The sequence below is a fragment of the Astyanax mexicanus genome, chromosome 25 (genome assembly GCF_023375975.1).
Source record: "Astyanax mexicanus isolate ESR-SI-001 chromosome 25, AstMex3_surface, whole genome shotgun sequence".
Classification (NCBI taxonomy): Eukaryota; Metazoa; Chordata; class Actinopteri; order Characiformes; family Acestrorhamphidae; genus Astyanax; species Astyanax mexicanus.
The window spans coordinates 14,540,588-14,559,306 of record NC_064432.1 but is presented as its reverse complement, the minus strand read 5'-3'; the positions used below and the strand labels follow the sequence as shown (position 1 = coordinate 14,559,306).

The 18,719-nt window shown below is 44.1% G+C and overlaps 1 protein-coding gene, 1 long non-coding RNA gene and 26 other non-coding genes across 28 annotated transcripts; all 28 read left to right on the top strand.

Moving 5' to 3' along the window:
• The first annotated feature begins 240 nt into the window (after nt 1–240).
• Nucleotides 241–313, top strand: trnar-acg (transfer RNA arginine (anticodon ACG)). The gene has a single exon. It is a non-coding gene; the product is annotated as a tRNA-Arg (tRNA).
• A 95-nt stretch (nt 314–408) lies between these two features.
• trnam-cau (transfer RNA methionine (anticodon CAU)) lies at nt 409–481 on the top strand. The gene has a single exon. It is a non-coding gene; the product is annotated as a tRNA-Met (tRNA).
• A 378-nt stretch (nt 482–859) lies between these two features.
• Nucleotides 860–931, top strand: trnah-gug (transfer RNA histidin (anticodon GUG)). Its single transcript has one exon. It is a non-coding gene; the product is annotated as a tRNA-His (tRNA).
• Nucleotides 932–1,206: 275 nt separating this feature from the next.
• Nucleotides 1,207–1,278, top strand: trnae-uuc (transfer RNA glutamic acid (anticodon UUC)). The gene has a single exon. It is a non-coding gene; the product is annotated as a tRNA-Glu (tRNA).
• A 195-nt stretch (nt 1,279–1,473) lies between these two features.
• On the top strand, nt 1,474–1,546 carry trnar-acg (transfer RNA arginine (anticodon ACG)). Its single transcript has one exon. It is a non-coding gene; the product is annotated as a tRNA-Arg (tRNA).
• A 78-nt stretch (nt 1,547–1,624) lies between these two features.
• Nucleotides 1,625–1,697, top strand: trnam-cau (transfer RNA methionine (anticodon CAU)). The gene has a single exon. It is a non-coding gene; the product is annotated as a tRNA-Met (tRNA).
• Nucleotides 1,698–2,075: 378 nt separating this feature from the next.
• Nucleotides 2,076–2,147, top strand: trnah-gug (transfer RNA histidin (anticodon GUG)). The gene has a single exon. It is a non-coding gene; the product is annotated as a tRNA-His (tRNA).
• A 288-nt stretch (nt 2,148–2,435) lies between these two features.
• trnae-uuc (transfer RNA glutamic acid (anticodon UUC)) lies at nt 2,436–2,507 on the top strand. The gene has a single exon. It is a non-coding gene; the product is annotated as a tRNA-Glu (tRNA).
• Nucleotides 2,508–2,702: 195 nt separating this feature from the next.
• trnar-acg (transfer RNA arginine (anticodon ACG)) lies at nt 2,703–2,775 on the top strand. The gene has a single exon. It is a non-coding gene; the product is annotated as a tRNA-Arg (tRNA).
• A 1,533-nt stretch (nt 2,776–4,308) lies between these two features.
• Nucleotides 4,309–5,299, top strand: LOC125787783 (uncharacterized). The gene is made up of 3 exons (XR_007429541.1): nt 4,309–4,504; nt 4,599–4,697; nt 5,088–5,299. It is a non-coding gene; the product is annotated as an uncharacterized LOC125787783 (long non-coding RNA).
• Nucleotides 5,300–5,509: 210 nt separating this feature from the next.
• Nucleotides 5,510–7,118, top strand: LOC125787780 (uncharacterized). Its single transcript, XM_049472470.1, has 3 exons — nt 5,510–5,652; nt 5,748–6,325; nt 6,418–7,118. The coding sequence occupies exons 1-3, from the start codon at nt 5,629–5,631 to the stop codon at nt 6,776–6,778; spliced, it is 963 nt and encodes a 320-aa protein (XP_049328427.1). The 5' UTR covers nt 5,510–5,628; the 3' UTR covers nt 6,779–7,118.
• Nucleotides 7,119–13,052: 5,934 nt separating this feature from the next.
• On the top strand, nt 13,053–13,124 carry trnae-uuc (transfer RNA glutamic acid (anticodon UUC)). The gene has a single exon. It is a non-coding gene; the product is annotated as a tRNA-Glu (tRNA).
• Nucleotides 13,125–13,319: 195 nt separating this feature from the next.
• On the top strand, nt 13,320–13,392 carry trnar-acg (transfer RNA arginine (anticodon ACG)). Its single transcript has one exon. It is a non-coding gene; the product is annotated as a tRNA-Arg (tRNA).
• Nucleotides 13,393–13,487: 95 nt separating this feature from the next.
• trnam-cau (transfer RNA methionine (anticodon CAU)) lies at nt 13,488–13,560 on the top strand. The gene has a single exon. It is a non-coding gene; the product is annotated as a tRNA-Met (tRNA).
• Nucleotides 13,561–13,938: 378 nt separating this feature from the next.
• trnah-gug (transfer RNA histidin (anticodon GUG)) lies at nt 13,939–14,010 on the top strand. Its single transcript has one exon. It is a non-coding gene; the product is annotated as a tRNA-His (tRNA).
• A 287-nt stretch (nt 14,011–14,297) lies between these two features.
• On the top strand, nt 14,298–14,369 carry trnae-uuc (transfer RNA glutamic acid (anticodon UUC)). The gene has a single exon. It is a non-coding gene; the product is annotated as a tRNA-Glu (tRNA).
• Nucleotides 14,370–14,732: 363 nt separating this feature from the next.
• Nucleotides 14,733–14,805, top strand: trnam-cau (transfer RNA methionine (anticodon CAU)). Its single transcript has one exon. It is a non-coding gene; the product is annotated as a tRNA-Met (tRNA).
• Nucleotides 14,806–15,183: 378 nt separating this feature from the next.
• On the top strand, nt 15,184–15,255 carry trnah-gug (transfer RNA histidin (anticodon GUG)). The gene has a single exon. It is a non-coding gene; the product is annotated as a tRNA-His (tRNA).
• Nucleotides 15,256–15,542: 287 nt separating this feature from the next.
• On the top strand, nt 15,543–15,614 carry trnae-uuc (transfer RNA glutamic acid (anticodon UUC)). The gene has a single exon. It is a non-coding gene; the product is annotated as a tRNA-Glu (tRNA).
• Nucleotides 15,615–15,809: 195 nt separating this feature from the next.
• trnar-acg (transfer RNA arginine (anticodon ACG)) lies at nt 15,810–15,882 on the top strand. The gene has a single exon. It is a non-coding gene; the product is annotated as a tRNA-Arg (tRNA).
• Nucleotides 15,883–15,977: 95 nt separating this feature from the next.
• trnam-cau (transfer RNA methionine (anticodon CAU)) lies at nt 15,978–16,050 on the top strand. The gene has a single exon. It is a non-coding gene; the product is annotated as a tRNA-Met (tRNA).
• Nucleotides 16,051–16,428: 378 nt separating this feature from the next.
• trnah-gug (transfer RNA histidin (anticodon GUG)) lies at nt 16,429–16,500 on the top strand. The gene has a single exon. It is a non-coding gene; the product is annotated as a tRNA-His (tRNA).
• A 287-nt stretch (nt 16,501–16,787) lies between these two features.
• trnae-uuc (transfer RNA glutamic acid (anticodon UUC)) lies at nt 16,788–16,859 on the top strand. Its single transcript has one exon. It is a non-coding gene; the product is annotated as a tRNA-Glu (tRNA).
• Nucleotides 16,860–17,054: 195 nt separating this feature from the next.
• trnar-acg (transfer RNA arginine (anticodon ACG)) lies at nt 17,055–17,127 on the top strand. Its single transcript has one exon. It is a non-coding gene; the product is annotated as a tRNA-Arg (tRNA).
• Nucleotides 17,128–17,222: 95 nt separating this feature from the next.
• trnam-cau (transfer RNA methionine (anticodon CAU)) lies at nt 17,223–17,295 on the top strand. The gene has a single exon. It is a non-coding gene; the product is annotated as a tRNA-Met (tRNA).
• A 378-nt stretch (nt 17,296–17,673) lies between these two features.
• trnah-gug (transfer RNA histidin (anticodon GUG)) lies at nt 17,674–17,745 on the top strand. The gene has a single exon. It is a non-coding gene; the product is annotated as a tRNA-His (tRNA).
• Nucleotides 17,746–18,032: 287 nt separating this feature from the next.
• On the top strand, nt 18,033–18,104 carry trnae-uuc (transfer RNA glutamic acid (anticodon UUC)). Its single transcript has one exon. It is a non-coding gene; the product is annotated as a tRNA-Glu (tRNA).
• A 363-nt stretch (nt 18,105–18,467) lies between these two features.
• Nucleotides 18,468–18,540, top strand: trnam-cau (transfer RNA methionine (anticodon CAU)). Its single transcript has one exon. It is a non-coding gene; the product is annotated as a tRNA-Met (tRNA).
• Nucleotides 18,541–18,719: the final 179 nt, after the last annotated feature.

Sequence of the window (18,719 nt, the reverse complement as noted above, 5' to 3'; positions counted from 1 at the left end):
TCATTTAAAGTAAAACAGGTGCATGTCTTGTTTTTCGGTAGTACTGCTTCTTGCTGGCTGAGGAAAGCAGAGTGATGCCTTAACATTTTGCTGGGTTTCAATGGCGATCCTGAAAGAACTTCTAATAGTGCAGCTTGGGTGTTGGGATCTTGCTTTACTTCAGAGCTAAGAGGCCCATTTTGGTGTGACATAGGCCTGAAATGTCCTCTTATCCACTTTGCCTGACAGTTTCTTGCCGGTGGGCCAGTGGCGCAATGGATAACGCGTCTGACTACGGATCAGAAGATTCTAGGTTCGACTCCTGGCTGGCTCGGCTCCTCTGCTTTTGTCGCTCCCCAACATCCGCTAAGATTACTTTGGTTCTTGCCATCCCCTGTGATGCTGGCAGGTAACTAGCTGCATGCCTGAGCCTCGTTAGCGCAGTAGGTAGCGCGTCAGTCTCATAATCTGAAGGTCGTGAGTTCGATCCTCACACGGGGCATTGATCATTTTTAAATAAGAAACATGCTCGTAATATCCTAAGAGACTCACCTTGTTTTGTTTGGAGCATGGTAAGTGAAGGAGTTTAAGCACCAGTATCTACAATAAAGACTTATGTTCTCCTTGCACATACATGTGCAGTTAATCACAACATCTACGAACAGGGAAAACGAATCTGATTCCAGCTTTTACTTAACTTTGCAAGTACTTTAGAAAAAAGCCTACAGTGGATCATGTAACAGTAGGCTCTTGTTATGATCCGGTAAGTGTTGTTGCACATCTTTCCTCCGATGCATATATCCAGTCATGTGCCGTACAATCAGTTGACAAGCCTATTGCCTGGGAAGAGAGCAAGATCTTTGCTAGTGGATGGTGGGGAGCCGTGATCGTATAGTGGTTAATACTCTGCGTTGTGGCCGCAGCAACCCCGGTTCGAATCCGGGTCACGGCAAGTCCTTTAAGCTTGCAGCCTGTCTTTGGAATCATTTAAAGTAAAACAGGTGCATGTCTTGTTTTTCGGTAGTACTGCTTCAGCAAAGCGTTGTGCAACATGGCGTGAGGATGAGGCATGTGTCTGCTTGTCAGATTATTCTACCTTTCGTTCTCTGGATGCTTGAGAAAATTCTTACGGATGCAAACACTTAGGAAATTGTCCTGCATGAGGGCCTATTTCTAAACTCAAGAGTCTAACGACATAATTTTCCTTGTGCCTTTTTAACCTTGGAGTCCCATATGGTCTAGCGGTTAGGATTCCTGGTTTTCACCCAGGCGGCCCGGGTTCAACTCCCGGTATGGGAAGCTTCTTGCTGGCTGAGGAAAGCAGAGTGATGCCTTAACATTTTGCTGGGTTTCAATGGCGATCCTGTTGGAACTTCTAATAGTGCAGCTTGGGTGTTGGGATCTTGCTTTACTTCAGAGCTAAGAGGCCCATTTTGGTGTGACATAGGCCTGAAATGTCCTCTTATCCACTTTGTCTGACAGTTTCTTGCCGGTGGGCCAGTGGCGCAATGGATAACGCGTCTGACTACGGATCAGAAGATTCTAGGTTCGACTCCTGGCTGGCTCGGCTCCCCAACATTCGCTAAGATTACTTTGGTTCTTGCCATCCCCTGTGGTGCTGGCAGGTAACTAGCTGCATGCCTGAGCCTCGTTAGCGCAGTAGGTAGCGCGTCAGTCTCATAATCTGAAGGTCGTGAGTTCGATCCTCACACGGGGCATTGATCATTTTTAAATAAGAAACATGCTCGTAATATCCTAAGAGACTCACCTTGTTTTGTTTGGAGCATGGTAAGTGAAGGAGTTTAAGCACCAGTATCTACAATAAAGACTTATGTTCTCCTTGCACATACATGTGCAGTTAATCACAACATCTACGAACAGGGAAAACGAATCTGATTCCAGCTTTTACTTAACTTTGCAAGTACTTTAGAAAAAAGCCTACAGTGGATCATGTAACAGTAGGCTCTTGTTATGATCCGGTAGGTGTTGTTGCACATCTTTCCTCCGATGCATATATCCAGTCATGTGCCGTACAATCAGTTGACAAGCCTATTGCCTGGGAAGAGAGCAAGATCTTTGCTAGTGGATGGTGGGGTGCCGTGATCGTATAGTGGTTAGTACTCTGCGTTGTGGCCGCAGCAACCCCGGTTCGAATCCGGGTCACGGCAAGTCCTTTAAGCTTGCAGCAGGCTTTTCTTGCCTGTCTTTGGAATCATTTAAAGTAAAACAGGTGCATGTCTTGTTTTTCGGTAGTACTGCTTCAGCAAAGCGTTGTGCAACATGGCGTGAGGATGAGGCATGTGTCTGCTTGTCAGATTATTCTACCTTTCGTTCTCTGGATGCTTGAGAAAATTCTTACGGATGCAAACACTTAGGAAATTGTCCTGCATGAGGGCCTATTTCTAAACTCAAGAGTCTAATGACATACTTTTCCTTGTGCCTTTTTAACCTTGGAGTCCCATATGGTCTAGCGGTTAGGATTCCTGGTTTTCACCCAGGCGGCCCGGGTTCAACTCCCGGTATGGGAAGCTTCTTGCTGGCTGAGGAAAGCAGAGTGATGCCTTAACATTTTGCTGGGTTTCAATGGCGATCCTGTTGGAACTTCTAATAGTGCAGCTTGGGTGTTGGGATCTTGCTTTACTTCAGAGCTAAGAGGCCCATTTTGGTGTGACATAGACCTGAAATGTCCTCTTATCCACTTTGCCTGACAGTTTCTTGCTGGTGGGCCAGTGGCGCAATGGATAACGCGTCTGACTACGGATCAGAAGATTCTAGGTTCGACTCCTGGCTGGCTCGGCTCCTCTGCTTTTGTCGCTCCCCAACATTCGCTAAGATTACTTTGGTTCTTGCCATCCCCTGTGGTGCTGGCAGGTAACTAGCTGCATGCCTGAGCCTCGTTAGCGCTACCTGGAACACAAGCGCCGGCTTCCAGCACGCCAATCGTGTCACTGTTCTTCCAAAGCCGCTTCCATTTTTCTCCAATCAGCTCACGGCACAGTGTCCATTTCTTACCAATGAAATCTGCTCCTCAGATAACCCGTCCATTTCTTGCCAATCAAAAACCTTGGCGGGTCTCCATTTCTTGCCAATCAAATCGCAGCGATTGCCTGACGCTCTGTCCATTTTTAACCAATTAAATGTTTCTCCACCACTCCATTTCTGACCAATCAAAATCCATGCCGCCTCTCCTTTTCTTACCAATCACATCCCTTCAACAGTTATAGGTGAAAAAAATGATCTAACTATCTAGTTAGCTGTCTATCTTTTTTGAAAATAGTTTATTTAGCTAGCTAGCTCCGTTGGTAATATTGGAATAATATGGCATCTAAAAAAAAACACCGAGCGATGGGTGATGAGGAGTGGGTGGCCAGGCTAAAGACCTTCGCTGGTACGGGCGTTTGGCCCTCGGAGGCGGGGAACAGGCCAGCCCCGAGGCAAAAGAAATGGCATGAGCTCTATCAAAAGGCAAGCATTAAACACATAATAAATCAAGGCTCTGCGATGTAGTGATTTTTACGTGTTTAAGATAGTTTTGTAGTTTTATTTGTATAGACAGTCTGAACGGTTTATAGAAACGTGACAAAAGAGACTATTCTACCTATTTGTTTTTATTATTAAACACATTTTCTCAGTGTGTTAATTAATTTGTTATAAATTGTTGTAACAAAGTCATTTTGACGCATCAAACGCGTCTAATACCTATCATGCTTATTAAAATATTATTATTATATTCGTAAACATATCTAATATATACATATTAAGTTCTATTATATATTTAGATTTGCACTGGTTTCTCTAGAACACTGCTCTGAAGGACTCTGAACCATTTGATTATGCATAAACAGTGGAATCCCCCTATAGATTATTCAGTGAGTACCACGTGATTTTAGGTCACACAATATAGAATTAAATTAATGTGTTATACACTTAATGTGTTAATACATTTATACACTGACTGACCATTTCATTTACTATACTGTACATTATGACTAGAGCCCCATAAAGATGGTTATGGGACACATAAATTAAGATGCCAGTTAATACAGTTATACACTGACTGACCATTTCATTTACTGTACTGTACATTAATGACTAGAGCCCCATAAATATGGTTATGGGACACATAAATTAATGCCAGTTAATGCATGTGCCTCACACTTTTGTCCTGTTTGTGACTTTCCTGGCCCCTCAGTGTCTGCCTACAAGCTCACATAGTGTCAATCTACATGTATGTTGTTCTACAGTGGCTAATGAAATCACAAATCAAGTCCAGTAAGAGTATGAAGCCAGAATTCTACATTTTGTAATGATTTATTTCATTACGGCACATACACGTTTTGGTACATTACTGTCCTTTAACAATTGGTTTTAATGCTAGCTACATTACAGCACAATTAACAATGCAGTCAGTAAATTGTCCTATTGGAATTTCTTGCAGATAGAGAAGTGTCCAGCACAGCTCAAACAACAGACGTCAATTTTTGGGGGTCGTCAGAGCTGTGTGTGCGGGTACCACTGTGTAAAGGTGTGGAAATAGGTGGATATAATGAGCAGAAAAGCATGTATTATGTATTTAAGTGATTTTTAATGGTTGTACTTTTTTTAATGTATTTCTTTAGACCACTAGTGAACATACATCTACTGTGCCATGCACATCAAGACAACCTGTGTGTTCCAGCCCCTCTTTACCCACACTCACAGTTTCCCAGCGACAAATAGTGAGTGAAGTATTCCCTTCTTACTTTTTATGTTTGTTTTTTACCCTTAAAAAGGGTCTTCTTCAGTTTTTGGTAGACAAATTTTGCTGGAATTATTATTGAAAGAGCGTTCTTACTCAAACCAGTTTTAAGTACTCCCATGTGGTACAATACGATTTTCTTTTTCTGTTCCCAATTAGTGAAATTTCTACATTTCTACTAATTTCTACACATTAATTAATGTATTAATTAATGTAGTCAAATCTCTATCAGTGTAAAATTAAGAAAAACAATGGTCATTATATTTGTATGATCATTTGTATGATCAAATGTTTTTTGCTTTTTTAAAATTAAGATGTTTATATGATACCACTTGGACTAAATTGCTCTAATTTATTTTTCTTTCTTCAGTTTAAACCATCTCGTTTTGGTGGAAAGCATGTCGCTGCAGCAAAACCAGTGCTTAGTCAGGCCAGGCCTCCAACTAAGGTATGGTTTAGTGCATGGGCCACCACTCCGATCTGTAAAGGGCCAGTCAGGGTGTATGTTTTTATTTCAACCAAGCAATGACATGTCCTATATAACCAACTGTTTAAAGGCTGAGACTAGCCGATTAAGCAAGTAGTGCTGCTGGTAGTTTAGAAAGCATACCGGCCAAGATTGGAGAACACTGGTTTAGAGAATGTAAATGTTTGTTTTATCATAGCATAATTTGAGCTGTCAGTATAATTCGCTATAAACTGTTGTTGATGTAAAATCTGTTCTCTAGGATCATGCCATTGACACTACTACAGCTGGCCCACCTGCATTCTCCAGTCCTGCTGTTGCCAGGGCCACATCCACTGCCCTACAGCAATCATGCAGTCCCAAGACTTACATCCAGACCACATCCCCTTTTTCCTTGCCTCCTTCTTTATCTACCTCTGCAAGGAGGAAGCCATCCACCTTGTCGATGTCTTCTGTGTCCACCGTTTCTGTAAGTTTCAGTGTCTAAATTAGGATGTGGTTTGTCTTTGTTGCCTTAATATATTTTTAATTATCCCTTTTTTAATGTGTGTATGTGTGAAACAGAGTGAATCCATTACCACCAGCTGTGCATCAGATGACTGCCCCAGTGTGGAAACCACTCTATCCAGTCTTCCCTCTGTTGTACCTGCTGTCCCACCTGTCCCTCAGACTCCTTCTCAATCTCCTGCTCTGTCATCTTCTGGTTTCAATGATTTCTGGTTGCCAGCAGAGATGAAGAAAAACATCCCTCTACAAGACCAGAAATGGATAGCATCCACATTGTGGGGGAATCAGAGACTTAGAAGTGGCCTGAAGCTATGGTATGAGCCACCTACACCAGCTCTGATTTACCATCAGGTGCCCACACCAGATCCCTTCTTCACCCATCGTCTTCTTGTGTGGATGCCATACCACCTGTGGAAGGTCAGGTTGCAGTGCCCAGACTGCGGCAAGCAGCTGACTGGTTGCGGAATCCATAAAAGAGTGCGACATGTCTTGGACATTGACAGATATTACCTGATGGTGACCGAGACTCTCCGTTGCAATTTTTGTAAAGTCACCCATCTGTCAACAAGCAAGACCGTCCTGGACCAACTGGATGTCCCTCACCGGTCAGAGTTCCGAATCATCCTCACACGAAAGTAAGTAGCACAGACTGTCAGTTACATTCTGAGCACAACTTTAAATTTACCTCAGACAAAATTCTACAATAGTTGTCTGTCTTGTTTTGCAGGTATGCTTGTGATATTAGGGTCATCCGTCTGATGAGAGAGAGGACATTGGGGAACAGCTGCAATCGTCTCCTAAAGCAGCTAAAAGAAAATCACAGTGAGGAGTGGTTGATTCGCCTTGCCAGATATTTTGGGGAGTGTGAATCTTTTGTAGCGCATCCCAGCCTTTTTCCTGTGGTTTTTCAAGAGCCCCCAGAGCCGATTGCTGTCCCCACAGAAAGATGGCTTCTTACAGTCTACGGAAAGGACATAATGAGTCGAGTCGACCACATCAAGGCTTCCATTACGTCCATTTTTGGATCCATCTTAAAAATGGACTCCACTAAAAAGGTATTAGATCATTACTGTGTAACATTTAGATAAAATTCCACTCAGGGTTTTTGTGTGTGAAATGCTCTGTTCTAAAGAAATGTGTGGAGTCAGAATTGTTCTTGGCTTTGCTGTTTGAAATTTTATTTGCTTCTAAAATTACCTCTATTTTATGATCAACACACAAAACACTTGTAGGTTTACTGGTGGTTTTGAATAGCAAATGAAATGGCTTTATTTGCACTGCAGATATAACCTCTCCTTTCTATCACCATATGTTAAATCAGTGAGATTCAGTAGGTTTCTCTACTAATTAACAATTCCCATTTAACAATGGCTGATTATTGATGCAATGCAATCTTATGTCCTATTGTTTTGTTAGATCACAAGGAAGCTTGCTGGTCCAGCCAAGGGGACAGCACAGTGGATGACCTCTGTCAGCAACGAGAGAGGTCAAATTCTCATCAGTGTGCTCACTGCGCAAGAGGGGCCAGGATTGGATGCAATGGTCAAAGGTCTCATCAAGAGATACTCCCAGGCAGCCATGGTGCCACCAAAGCTCTTGTATGTGGACTCTGGCTGCTGCAAGGACACAGGTGGGCAGACTAAACTGGAGGAGAGGTTTAGCGGTTGGCCAGACCTCACTGTCAGACTGGACATCTACCATTTTATGAGGCGCCTGGCTGTCGGTTGTACCACTGACGCTCATCCTCTGTACCCCACGTTCATGGCCCGACTGTCCTCGTGCATTTTTGAATGGGACCCAAATGATGTTGCCTTGCTGCGCTTGGCAAAGAGGAAACAGCTTAAAAAAGAGGGTGTTCCTGGGGTGACCAGTGCAATGGTGGACAGGAACATCACAAAAGATGAGCTGGCCCAGTACTGCAGACGAAGGACACGGGGTGAGTAGACCACAATCCTCCTCATTCAAACACTCCTGCAGGAGCTGATGGGAGAGAAGGGCAGAGACCAAATGGGTGTCCCTTTGTTGGACAATGTCAGAATGGAGCACATATGGCGTGTGCAGCAGAGGCATGTAAAGTGCATTCAGGATGTACCAGGTGTACCACTGTACACTGACATAGGGAACACCACAGTGGAAGGCATTGTACTAACCAGGTACAGATGTGCAAGAGGCTCTACATCCCTGGAATCCTTCCACCTGCACCTCAACAGATTCATCCCAGGTGAGTTGTGGCAATATAATTAAAAGACATTTACTGTTAGCAAAGAACAAATTAGCATTGCGATGGTTAAACTGTTTGATTAAAATGTATGTGTATTTTTAAGGTACACAGGCCAACAGTCTCAACTTTCAGCTGTACCTGTTGGAGGGTCTTAACAGGTGGAATCATAACAGGAGTGTGGAGTCTGTGGCATCCAAACCTCCCTCTTTTCTATGTTATTCTGGGGACCTGCTTCACAGTGTGAACAACAGCTCTCTGAAAGTGCTTGGGCGGAGGTTTGTCCCATCCTTTCAGCCACCCACACAGTACACTGGTAAGTTATTCTGAACTTAAAACACTCCAAACTGTTTAATGTCAAAGTATTTATGTTACCCAGCTCAAGGTCCATTCTCTTAATTTAACATGTTATTGAGCTTGTTTTAAGTTATACTATTTGCAGAGTAACAACCCAACTTTATCTTATTTTACATCAACCATTCAAGATACATCAATGTTTGTACTATTTATTAAAGAGAAGTTCCATCAGAAATAAAAGTAGATTAGTTCAACAAGCAGTCCCAAATGTAAAATGCCAAATGTTATGTTTCAAGTCCAAGTAACTGAAGACAATGTGTATATATTTTTTTAAATATCCAAATCTTAACACAACTCTGGTTCCTGTGTATTTGTTCCTACAGGAGAATTAATTGGTATCGACTACTTGTATGAGCAGACTGGGCACTCTTTTCCAGAGATGGAGAAGGAAACTGAAGAGACAGATGAGTTATTAGAGGACATTGCCTTGGAGTATGAACACCTAGATGAGGGTTTTGATGAGCCTGTGTTTCCCATCCTGGATAACATTTTAGCTGATCCATTGGCTGCTACCATCACCATCCCAGCTGTCACCTCACCCTCCATTGGCCTTCTGCTTGTGCCACCATCAGAACAAACATCTGTGCTCTCACAGTATCCACCATCACCTCTGCTGCCTGCTACTCACATTTCTTCTCCCTCACCACACCAGTGTTCTGTACCACCTGTTGCTCCACTTACACAGTCCTCTGCCTCCTGCGTGGCTCCTCCTGCCCTCACACAGTCCTCTGCCTCCTGCGTGGCTCCTCCTGCCCTCACACAGTCCTCTGCCTCCTGCGTGGCGCCTCCTGCCCTCACACAGTCCTCTGCCTCCTGCGTGGCTCCTCCTGCCCTCACACAGTCCTCTGCCTCCTGCGTGGCTCCTCCTGCACTTATACAGTCCTCTGCCTCCTGCGTGGCTCCTCCTGCCCTCACACAGTCCTCTGCCTCCTGCGTGGCTCCTCCTGCCCTCACACAGTCCTCTGCCTCCTGCGTGGCTCCTCCTGCCCTCACACAGTCCTCTGCCTCCTGCGTGGCGCCTCCTGCCCTCACACAGTCCTCTGCCTCCTGCGTGGCTCCTCCTGCACTTATACAGTCCTCTGCCTCCTGCGTGGCTCCTCCTGCCCTCACACAGTCCTCTGCCTCCTGCGTGGCTCCTCCTGCCCTCACACAGTCCTCTGCCTCCTGCGTGGCTCCTCCTGCCCTCACACAGTCCTCTGCCTCCTGTGTGGCTCCTCCTGCCCTCACACAGTCCTCTGCCTCCTGCGTGGCTCCTCCTGCACTTATACAGTCCTCTGCCTCCTGCGTGGCTCCTGCTCCAGTTGCACAGATGTCAGCGTCCTTCATGCCCCTTGCTCCACTTGCGTCAGTCTCTGCCACCACCGATGCCACTACAGAGGAGCCTGTAGAGCAACTGGTAAGCAAACAGTTACTTCACACTGAGAAAATAAGCTATCAATTCTATAAAAATTGAGTAAGAAATATTTATTAATGTGGTTTGCATTTGCTCTTTCTCAACCATCACTAATCTTAATGGGTTTATTTGTTATTGCAGGCTGTAGATGACCATAGCATACCTGGGATGGACCGTGTGGACAGCCTTGCTGAGTACCTAGTGGGTCTTCGCAGTGAAACAAGTCTGATAATAACCAACCAACAGGCTAGTACCATTATAGGCCTTTGGCAAAATTTGCTACCATATGACCAGCAGCGTGTAGCTTTTGCTGCTCGTTATCAGGACCGGCTCACCACAGGCAGGTTCAGGTCACCAAAGAAAAAAAGAGAGTTTACCCCTGGTGTGGAGAGCCTAAAACGCTGCATTCTGAGCTCCTCTGGTTCTCCTGCCCAGTGGCCAGACTGTTGCCGTCTGTTGGAAGCCATTTTTGTCAAGCTCTGTGGAATACACAGGAGCCCAAAAAAACAAGGGCAGGTGACTTTGTCAAGGTGGGCTTTGATTCTAAAAGACTACAGCAAAATCCGACAGCTTATCCTGGGTAATGGTGCTGTTATGCAAAGCACCACTCTTCAGCTAGTGGAAGTCAACTCAACCACCCTGAACCAATGGTACAACAAACGAGTCAAGAAACAGGATGTTCAGTTAGTGCTGCAAGGGATAAACCTGCCATCTTCTGTCCCTGTTGCCACTGAGCCTCTTCAGCCTGCAAATCTTCGCCCTGCTGTTGCTCCTCCACCACCAGGTGTTCAACATGTGTACCACTTGCCACAAAGCACAGTAGGGCAGGCAAAGTGTAAAAAACGAGCTGCATCAACAGATGACCACTTCTTACCACCTTCTGCACGTCAGAAGATGTGTGCTCAGAGGAAACTTTTTCCAAAGCCTTCAACTGTCCCGTCTTCTCAAACATTTTCTCTGCAAACCACTACAACTTTAAGTCAGCCAGCAGTGATATTTAAGCCTTCCCCTCCTTTGTCTTCCATTTTTACCATACCTGTATCCTTCCCTGTCTCGTCTGTGAGTACTGTTGCCCAGACAACAGCTACAACAGCTTCATCGGTTGCACCAACCCCATCCATGTGTACTACAAAGAAATCCACATCCAAGGCCAGGTTTAATAAAAGGAGAGTGGAGGCAAACTCCTGTCGCAAGTGTGGGCAGTTCAGAACTGAGACAACAGGGCACAGTCAGTATAAAGGGAAAATATATTGCCCTAATACAGAGACAATGTCTCGGGAAAAGTGGCTTGAGGAGACAAAAAAGAGAAAAGCTGACCATACCTAAACACTGTACATTTAACTGTATTTTGACCATACCTAAACACTGTACATTTAACTGTATTTAGTTTGTTTGTTTTTTTGTTGTTGTTGCTGACAATTTTTCTCTCCGTCATGTTATTTATAGAGTAAAATAAGCTGGACTCCTAACATTTTTTGTTAAATGTTTGATAATGTCTCTGTTGGTAAAAATAATTACACTTTTGAGTGTAAATTCAAATAAATTTCCTTTGAAATTCAGTTAGTTATTCAAGTCTCTTGTTTGTAAAAAAAAACATATAATAAAAACCAACTGCAAGTATATAAAATGTTGTGGTATCTGTTATACTATATAAATATTGTAGTATACCTGTTATGCTATAAAGAATATTGTAGTATACCTTTTACACTATCTAAATTATTGTGGTATACCCCTTTATACTATATACAATATTGTGGTATACCTCTTATACTATGGAAAATATTAAGGTATACCTTTAAAATATATAAAATATTGTAGCATCTGTTTTACTATGTAAAATATTGTGGTATACCTGTTATACTATATAAAACGTGGTGTACCTGTTATACTATATACCACGCTGTGACATACCTGTTACACTATATAGAACACTGTGGTATACCTGTTAGACTATATACAACGCTGTGGTATACCTGTTACACTATATACAATACTGTGGTATATCTGTTACATACAACGCTGTGGTATCCCTGTTACACTATATACAACGCTGTGGTATACCTGTTACACTATATACAATGCTGTGGTATACCTGTTACACTATATACAACACTGTGGTATACCTTTTACACTATATAGAACATTGTGGTATACCTGTTTTACTAATTTATAATATAATAATTATATTATAAATTAATTAAATAATAAATTAACAGTAAATTAAGATTGGTGTATGGGAAAACATTTGTTTGAATGCCTTTAAAGTTTCAGTTAATTTTAGTTACATTTAAAATCTAAGCTGCTGTTCTTTGATAGCACACCGGGATTTGAACTTGCGACCTTTGTATCTGCCCCGATCTTCCCTTTAGCTCAGAAAATGACAATAATAATAAAAAAGAAACATATTCAACGAAATAAACACCGCAGTTTTTTTTAAAGAGGCAGAAACAATTCATTTTTCAGTTTTTGCTCGATGGTTAACTTTTCTTTTTCTCGCTTTCTTTCCTTTTCCCTTCTTCCTCCTTCTTCCCCCTTCTTCCCTCCATTTTTTCTTCTTCCCACGGGAAAGCAGACTATTGTTCCCCAGCTTTAGCGCAGTAGGTAGCGCGTCAGTCTCATAATCTGAAGGTCGTGAGTTCGATCCTCACACGGGGCATTGATCAATTTTAAATGAGAAACATGCTCGTAATATCCTAAGAGACTCACCTTGTTTTGTTTGGAGCATGGTAAGTGAAGGTGGTTAAGCACCAGTATCTACAATAAAGACTTATGTTCTCCTTGCACATATATGTGCAGTTAATCACAACATCTACGAACAGGGAAAAACGAATCTGATTCCAGCTTTTACTTAACTTTGCAAGTACTTTAGAAAAAAGCCTACAGTGGATCATGTAACAGTAGGCTCTTGTTATGATCCGGTAAGTGTTGTTGCACATCTTTCCTCCGATGCATATATCCAGTCATGTGCCGTACAATCAGTTGACAAGCCTATTGCCTGGGAAGAGAGCAAGATCTTTGCTAGTGGATGGTGGGGTGCAGTGATCGTATAGTGGTTAGTACTTTGCGTTGTGGCCGCAGCAACCCCGGTTCGAATCCGGGTCACGGCAAGTCCTTTAAGCTTGCAGCAGGCTTTTCTTGCCTGTCTTTGGAATCATTTAAAGTAAAACAGGTGCATGTCTTGTTTTTCGGTAGTACTGCTTCAGCAAAGCGTTGTGCAACATGGCGTGAGGATGAGGCATGTGTCTGCTTGTCAGATTATTCTAAATTTCGTTTCTGGATGCTTGAGAAAATTCTTACGGATGCAAACACTTAGGAAATTGTCCTGCATGAGGGCCTATTTCTAAACTCAAGAGTCTAATGACATAATTTTCCTTGTGCCTTTTTAACCTTGGAGTCCCATATGGTCTAGCGGTTAGGATTCCTGGTTTTCACCCAGGCGGCCTGGGTTCAACTCCCGGTATGGGAAGCTTCTTGCTGGCTGAGGAAAGCAGAGTGATGCCTTAACATTTTGCTGGGTTTCAATCGCGATCCTGTTGGAACTTCTAATAGTGCAGCTTAGGTGTTGGGATCTTGCTTTACTTCAGAGCTAAGAGGCCCATTTTGGTGTGACATAGACCTGAAATGTCCTCTTATCCACTTTGCCTGACAGTTTCTTGCCGGTGGGCCAGTGGCGCAATGGATAACGCGTCTGACTACGGATCAGAAGATTCTAGTTTCGACTCCTGGCTGGCTCGGCTCCTCTGCTTTTGTCGCTCCCCAACATTCGCTAAGATTACTTTGGTTCTTGCCATCCCCTGTGGTGCTGGCAGGTAACTAGCTGCATGCCTGAGCCTCATTAGCGCAGTAGGTAGCGCGTCAGTCTCATAATCTGAAGGTCGTGAGTTCGATCCTCACACGGGGCATTGATCATTTTTAAGTAAGAAACATGCTCGTAATATCCTAAGAGACTCACCTTGTTTTGTTTGGAGCATGGTAAGTGAAAGAGTTTAAGCACCAGTATCTACAATAAAGACTTATGTTCTCCTTGCACATACATGTGCAGTTAATCACAACATCTACGAACAGGGAAAACGAATCTGATTCCAGCTTTTACTTAACTTTGCAAGTACTTTAGAAAAAAGCCTACAGTGGATCATGTAACAGTAGGCTCTTGTTATGATCCGGTAAGTGTTGTTGCACATCTTTCCTCCGATGCATATATCCAGTCATGTGCCGTACAATCAGTTGACAAGCCTATTGCCTGGGAAGAGAGCAAGATCTTTGCTAGTGGATGGTGGGGTGCCGTGATCGTATAGTGGTTAGTACTCTGCGTTGTGGCCGCAGCAACCCCGGTTCGAATCCGGGTCACGGCAAGTCCTTTAAGCTTGCAGCAGGCTTTTCTTGCCTGTCTTTGGAATCATTTAAAGTAAAACAGGTGCATGTCTTGTTTTTCGGTAGTACTGCTTCAGCAAAGCGTTGTGCAACATGGCGTGAGGATGAGGCATGTGTCTGCTTGTCAGATTATTCTAAATTTCGTTTCTGGATGCTTGAGAAAATTCTTACGGATGCAAACACTTAGGAAATTGTCCTGCATGAGGGCCTATTTCTAAACTCAAGAGTCTAATGACATAATTTTCCTTGTGCCTTTTTAACCTTGGAGTCCAATATGGTCTAGCGGTTAGGATTCCTGGTTTTCACCCAGGCGGCCCGGGTTCAACTCCCGGTATGGGAAGCTTCTTGCTGGCTGAGGAAAGCAGAGTGATGCCTTAACATTTTGCTGGGTTTCAATGGCGATCCTGTTGGAACTTCTAATAGTGCAGCTTGGGTGTTGGGATCTTGCTTTACTTCAGAGCTAAGAGGCCCATTTTGGTGTGACATAGACCTGAAATGTCCTCTTATCCACTTTGCCTGACAGTTTCTTGCCGGTGGGCCAGTGGCGCAATGGATAAAGCGTCTGACTACGGATCAGAAGATTCTAGGTTCGACTCCTGGCTGGCTCGGCTCCTCTGCTTTTGTCGCTGCCCAACATTCGCTAAGATTACTTTGGTTCTTGCCATCCCCTGTGGTGCTGGCAGGTAACTAGCTGCATGCCTGAGCCTCGTTAGCGCAGTAGGTAGCGCGTCAGTCTCATAATCTGAAGGTCGTGAGTTCGATCCTCACACGGGGCATTGATCATTTTTAAATAAGAAACATGCTCGTAATATCCTAAGAGACTCACCTTGTTTTGTTTGGAGCATGGTAAGTGAAGGAGTTTAAGCACCAGTATCTACAATAAAGACTTATGTTCTCCTTGCACATACATGTGCAGTTAATCACAACATCTACGAACAGGGAAAACGAATCTGATTCCAGCTTTTACTTAACTTTGCAAGTACTTTAGAAAAAAGCCTACAGTGGATCATGTAACAGTAGGCTCTTGTTATGATCCGGTAAGTGTTGTTGCACATCTTTCCTCCGATGCATATATCCAGTCATGTGCCGTACAATCAGTTGACAAGCCTATTGCCTGGGAAGAGAGCAAGATCTTTGCTAGAGCATGGTGGGGTGCCGTGATGGTATAGTGGTTAGTACTCTGTGTTGTGGCCGCAGCAACCCCGGTTCGAATCCGGGTCACGGCAAGTCCTTTAAGCTTGCTGCAGGCTTTTCTTGCCTGTCTTTGGAATCATTTAAAGTAAAACAGGTGCATGTCTTGTTTTTTGGTAGTACTGCTTCAGCAAAGCGTTGTGCAACATGGCGTGAGGATGAGGCATGTGTCTGCTTGTCAGATTATTCTAAATTTCGTTTCTGGATGCTTGAGAAAATTCTTACGGATGCAAACACTTAGGAAATTGTCCTGCATGAGGGCCTATTTCTAAACTCAAGAGTCTAATGACATAATTTTCCTTGTGCCTTTTTAACCTTGGAGTCCCGTATGGTCTAGCGGTTAGGATTCCTGGTTTTCACCCAGGCGGCCCGGGTTCAACTCCCGGTATGGGAAGCTTCTTGCTGGCTGAGGAAAGCAGAGTGCTGCCTTAACATTTTGCTGGGTTTCAATGGCGATCCTGTTGGAACTTCTAATAGTGCAGCTTGGGTGTTGGGATCTTGCTTTACTTCAGAGCTAAGAGGCCCATTTTGGTGTGACATAGACCTGAAATGTCCTCTTATCCACTTTGCCTGACAGTTTCTTGCCGGTGGGCCAGTGGCGCAATGGATAACGCGTCTGACTACGGATCAGAAGATTCTAGGTTCGACTCCTGGCTGGCTCGGCTCCTCTGCTTTTGTCACTCCCCAACATTCGCTAAGATTACTTTGGTTCTTGCCATCCCCTGTGGTGCTGGCAGGTAACTAGCTGCATGCCTGAGCCTCGTTAGCGCAGTAGGTAGCGCGTCAGTCTCATAATCTGAAGGTCGTGAGTTCGATCCTCACACGGGGCGTTGATCATTTTTAAATAAGAAACATGCTCGTAATATCCTAAGAGACTCACCTTGTTTTGTTTGGAGCATGGTAAGTGAAGGAGTTTAAGCACCAGTATCTACAATAAAGACTTTCTTTCTCCTTGCACATACATGTGCAGTTAATCACAACATCTACGAACAGGGAAAACGAATCTGATTCCAGCTTTTACTTAACTTTGCAAGTACTTTAGAAAAAAGCCTACAGTGGATCATGTAACAGTAGGCTCTTGTTATGATCCGGTAAGTGTTGTTGCACATCTTTCCTCCGATGCATATATCCAGTCATGTGCCGTACAATCAGTTGACAAGCCTATTGCCTGGGAAGAGAGCAAGATCTTTGCTAGTGGATGGTGGGGTGCCGTGATCGTATAGTGGTTAGTACTCTGCGTTGTGGCCGCAGCAACCCCGGTTCGAATCCGGGTCACGGCAAGTCCTTTAAGCTTGCAGCAGGCTTTTCTTGCCTGTCTTTGGAATCATTTAAAGTAAAACAGGTGCATGTCTTGTTTTTTGCTAGTACTGCTTCAGCAAAGCGTTGTGCAACATGGCGTGAGGATGAGGCATGTGTCTGCTTGTCAGATTATTCTACCTTTCGTTTCTGGATGCTTGAGAAAATTCTTACGGATGCAAACACTTAGGAAATTGTCCTGTATGAGGGCCTATTTCCAAACTCAAGAGTCTAATGACATAATTTTCCTTGTGCCTTTTTAACCTTGGAGTCCCATATGGTCTAGCGGTTAGGATTCCTGGTTTTCACGCAGGCGGCCCGGGTTCAACTCCCGGTATGGGAAGCTTCTTGCTGGCTGAGGAAAGCAGAGTGATGCCTTAACATTTTGCTGGGTTTCAATGGCGATCCTGAAAGAACTTCTAATAGTGCAGCTTGGGTGTTGGGATCTTGCTTTACTTCAGAGCTAAGAGGCCCATTTTGGTCTGACATAGGCCTGAAATGTCCTCTTATCCACTTTGTCTGACAGTTTCTTGCCGGTGGGCCAGTGGCGCAATGGATAACGCGTCTGACTACGGATCAGAAGATTCTAGGTTCGACTCCTGGCTGGCTCGGCTCCTCTGCTTTTGTCGCTCCCCAACATCCGCTAAGATTACTTTGGTTCTTGCCATCCCCTGTGATGCTGGCAGGTAACTAGCTGCATGCCTGAGCCTCATTAGCGCAGTAGGTAGAGCGTCAGTCTCATAATCTGAAGGTCGTGAGTTCGATCCTCACACGGGGCATTGATCAATTTTAAATGAGAAACATGCTCGTAATATCCTAAGAGACTCACCTTGTTTTGTTTGGAGCATTGTAAGTGAAGGTGGTTAAGCACCAGTATCTACAATAAAGACTTATGTTCTCCTTGCACATATATGTGCAGTTAATCACAACATCTACGAACAGGGAAAACGAATCTGATTCCAGCTTTTACTTAACTTTGCAAGTACTTTAGAAAAAAGCCTACAGTGGATCATGTAACAGTAGGCTCTTGTTATGATCCGGTAAGTGTTGTTGCACATCTTTCCTCCGATGCATATATCCAGTCATGTGCCGTACAATCAGTTGACAAGCCTATTGCCTGGGAAGAGAGCAAGATCTTTGCTAGTGGATGGTGGGGTGCCGTGATCGTATAGTGGTTAGTACTCTGCGTTGTGGCCGCAGCAACCCCGGTTCGAATCCGGGTCACGGCAAGTCCTTTAAGCTTGCAGCAGGCTTTTCTTGCCTGTCTTTGGAATCATTTAAAGTAAAACAGGTGCATGTCTTGTTTTTCGGTAGTACTGCTTCAGCAAAGCGTTGTGCAACATGGCGTGAGGATGAGGCATGTGTCTGCTTGTCAGATTATTCTACCTTTCGTTTCTGGATGCTTGAGAAAATTCTTACGGATGCAAACACTTAGGAAATTGTCCTGTATGAGGGCCTATTTCCAAACTCAAGAGTCTAATGACATAATTTTCCTTGTGCCTTTTTAACCTTGGAGTCCAATATGGTCTAGCGGTTAGGATTCCTGGTTTTCACCCAGGCGGCCCGGGTTCAACTCCCGGTATGGGAAGCTTCTTGCTGGCTGAGGAAAGCAGAGTGATGCCTTAACATTTTGCTGGGTTTCAATGGCGATCCTGAAAGAACTTCTAATAGTGCAGCTTGGGTGTTGGGATCTTGCTTTAATTCAGAGCTAAGAGGCCCATTTTGGTGTGAAATAGGCCTGAAATGTCCTCTTATCCACTTTGCCTGACAGTTTCTTGCCGGTGGGCCAGTGACGCAATGGATAACGCGTCTGACTACGGATCAGAAGATTCTAGGTTCGACTCCTGCCTGGCTCGGCTCCTCTGCCTTTGTCGCTCCCCAACATTCGCTAAGATTACTTTGGTTCTTGCCATCCCCTGTGGTGCTGGCAGGTAACTAGCTGCATGCCTGAGCCTCGTTAGCGCAGTAGGTAGCGCGTCAGTCTCATAATCTGAAGGTCGTGAGTTCGATCCTCACACGGGGCATTGATCATTTTTAAATAAGAATCATGCTCGTAATATCCTAAGAGACTCACCTTGTTTTGTTTGGAGCATGGTAAGTGAAGGAGTTTAAGCACCAGTATCTACAATAAAGACTTTCTTTCTCCTTGCACATACATGTGCAGTTAATCACAACATCTGCGAACAGGGAAAACGAATCTGAT

Bases quoted from the DNA above. Each gene is read 5' to 3' on its own strand.
- LOC125787780 (XM_049472470.1), top strand. From the start codon at position 5,629: ATGTCTTCTGTGTCCACCGTTTCT. The intron at 5,653-5,747 runs GTAAGTTTCAGT...TGTGTGAAACAG, and splicing joins CTTCTGTGTCCACCGTTTCT to AGTGAATCCATTACCACCAG. The intron at 6,326-6,417 runs GTAAGTAGCACA...CTTGTTTTGCAG, and splicing joins CGAATCATCCTCACACGAAA to GTATGCTTGTGATATTAGGG.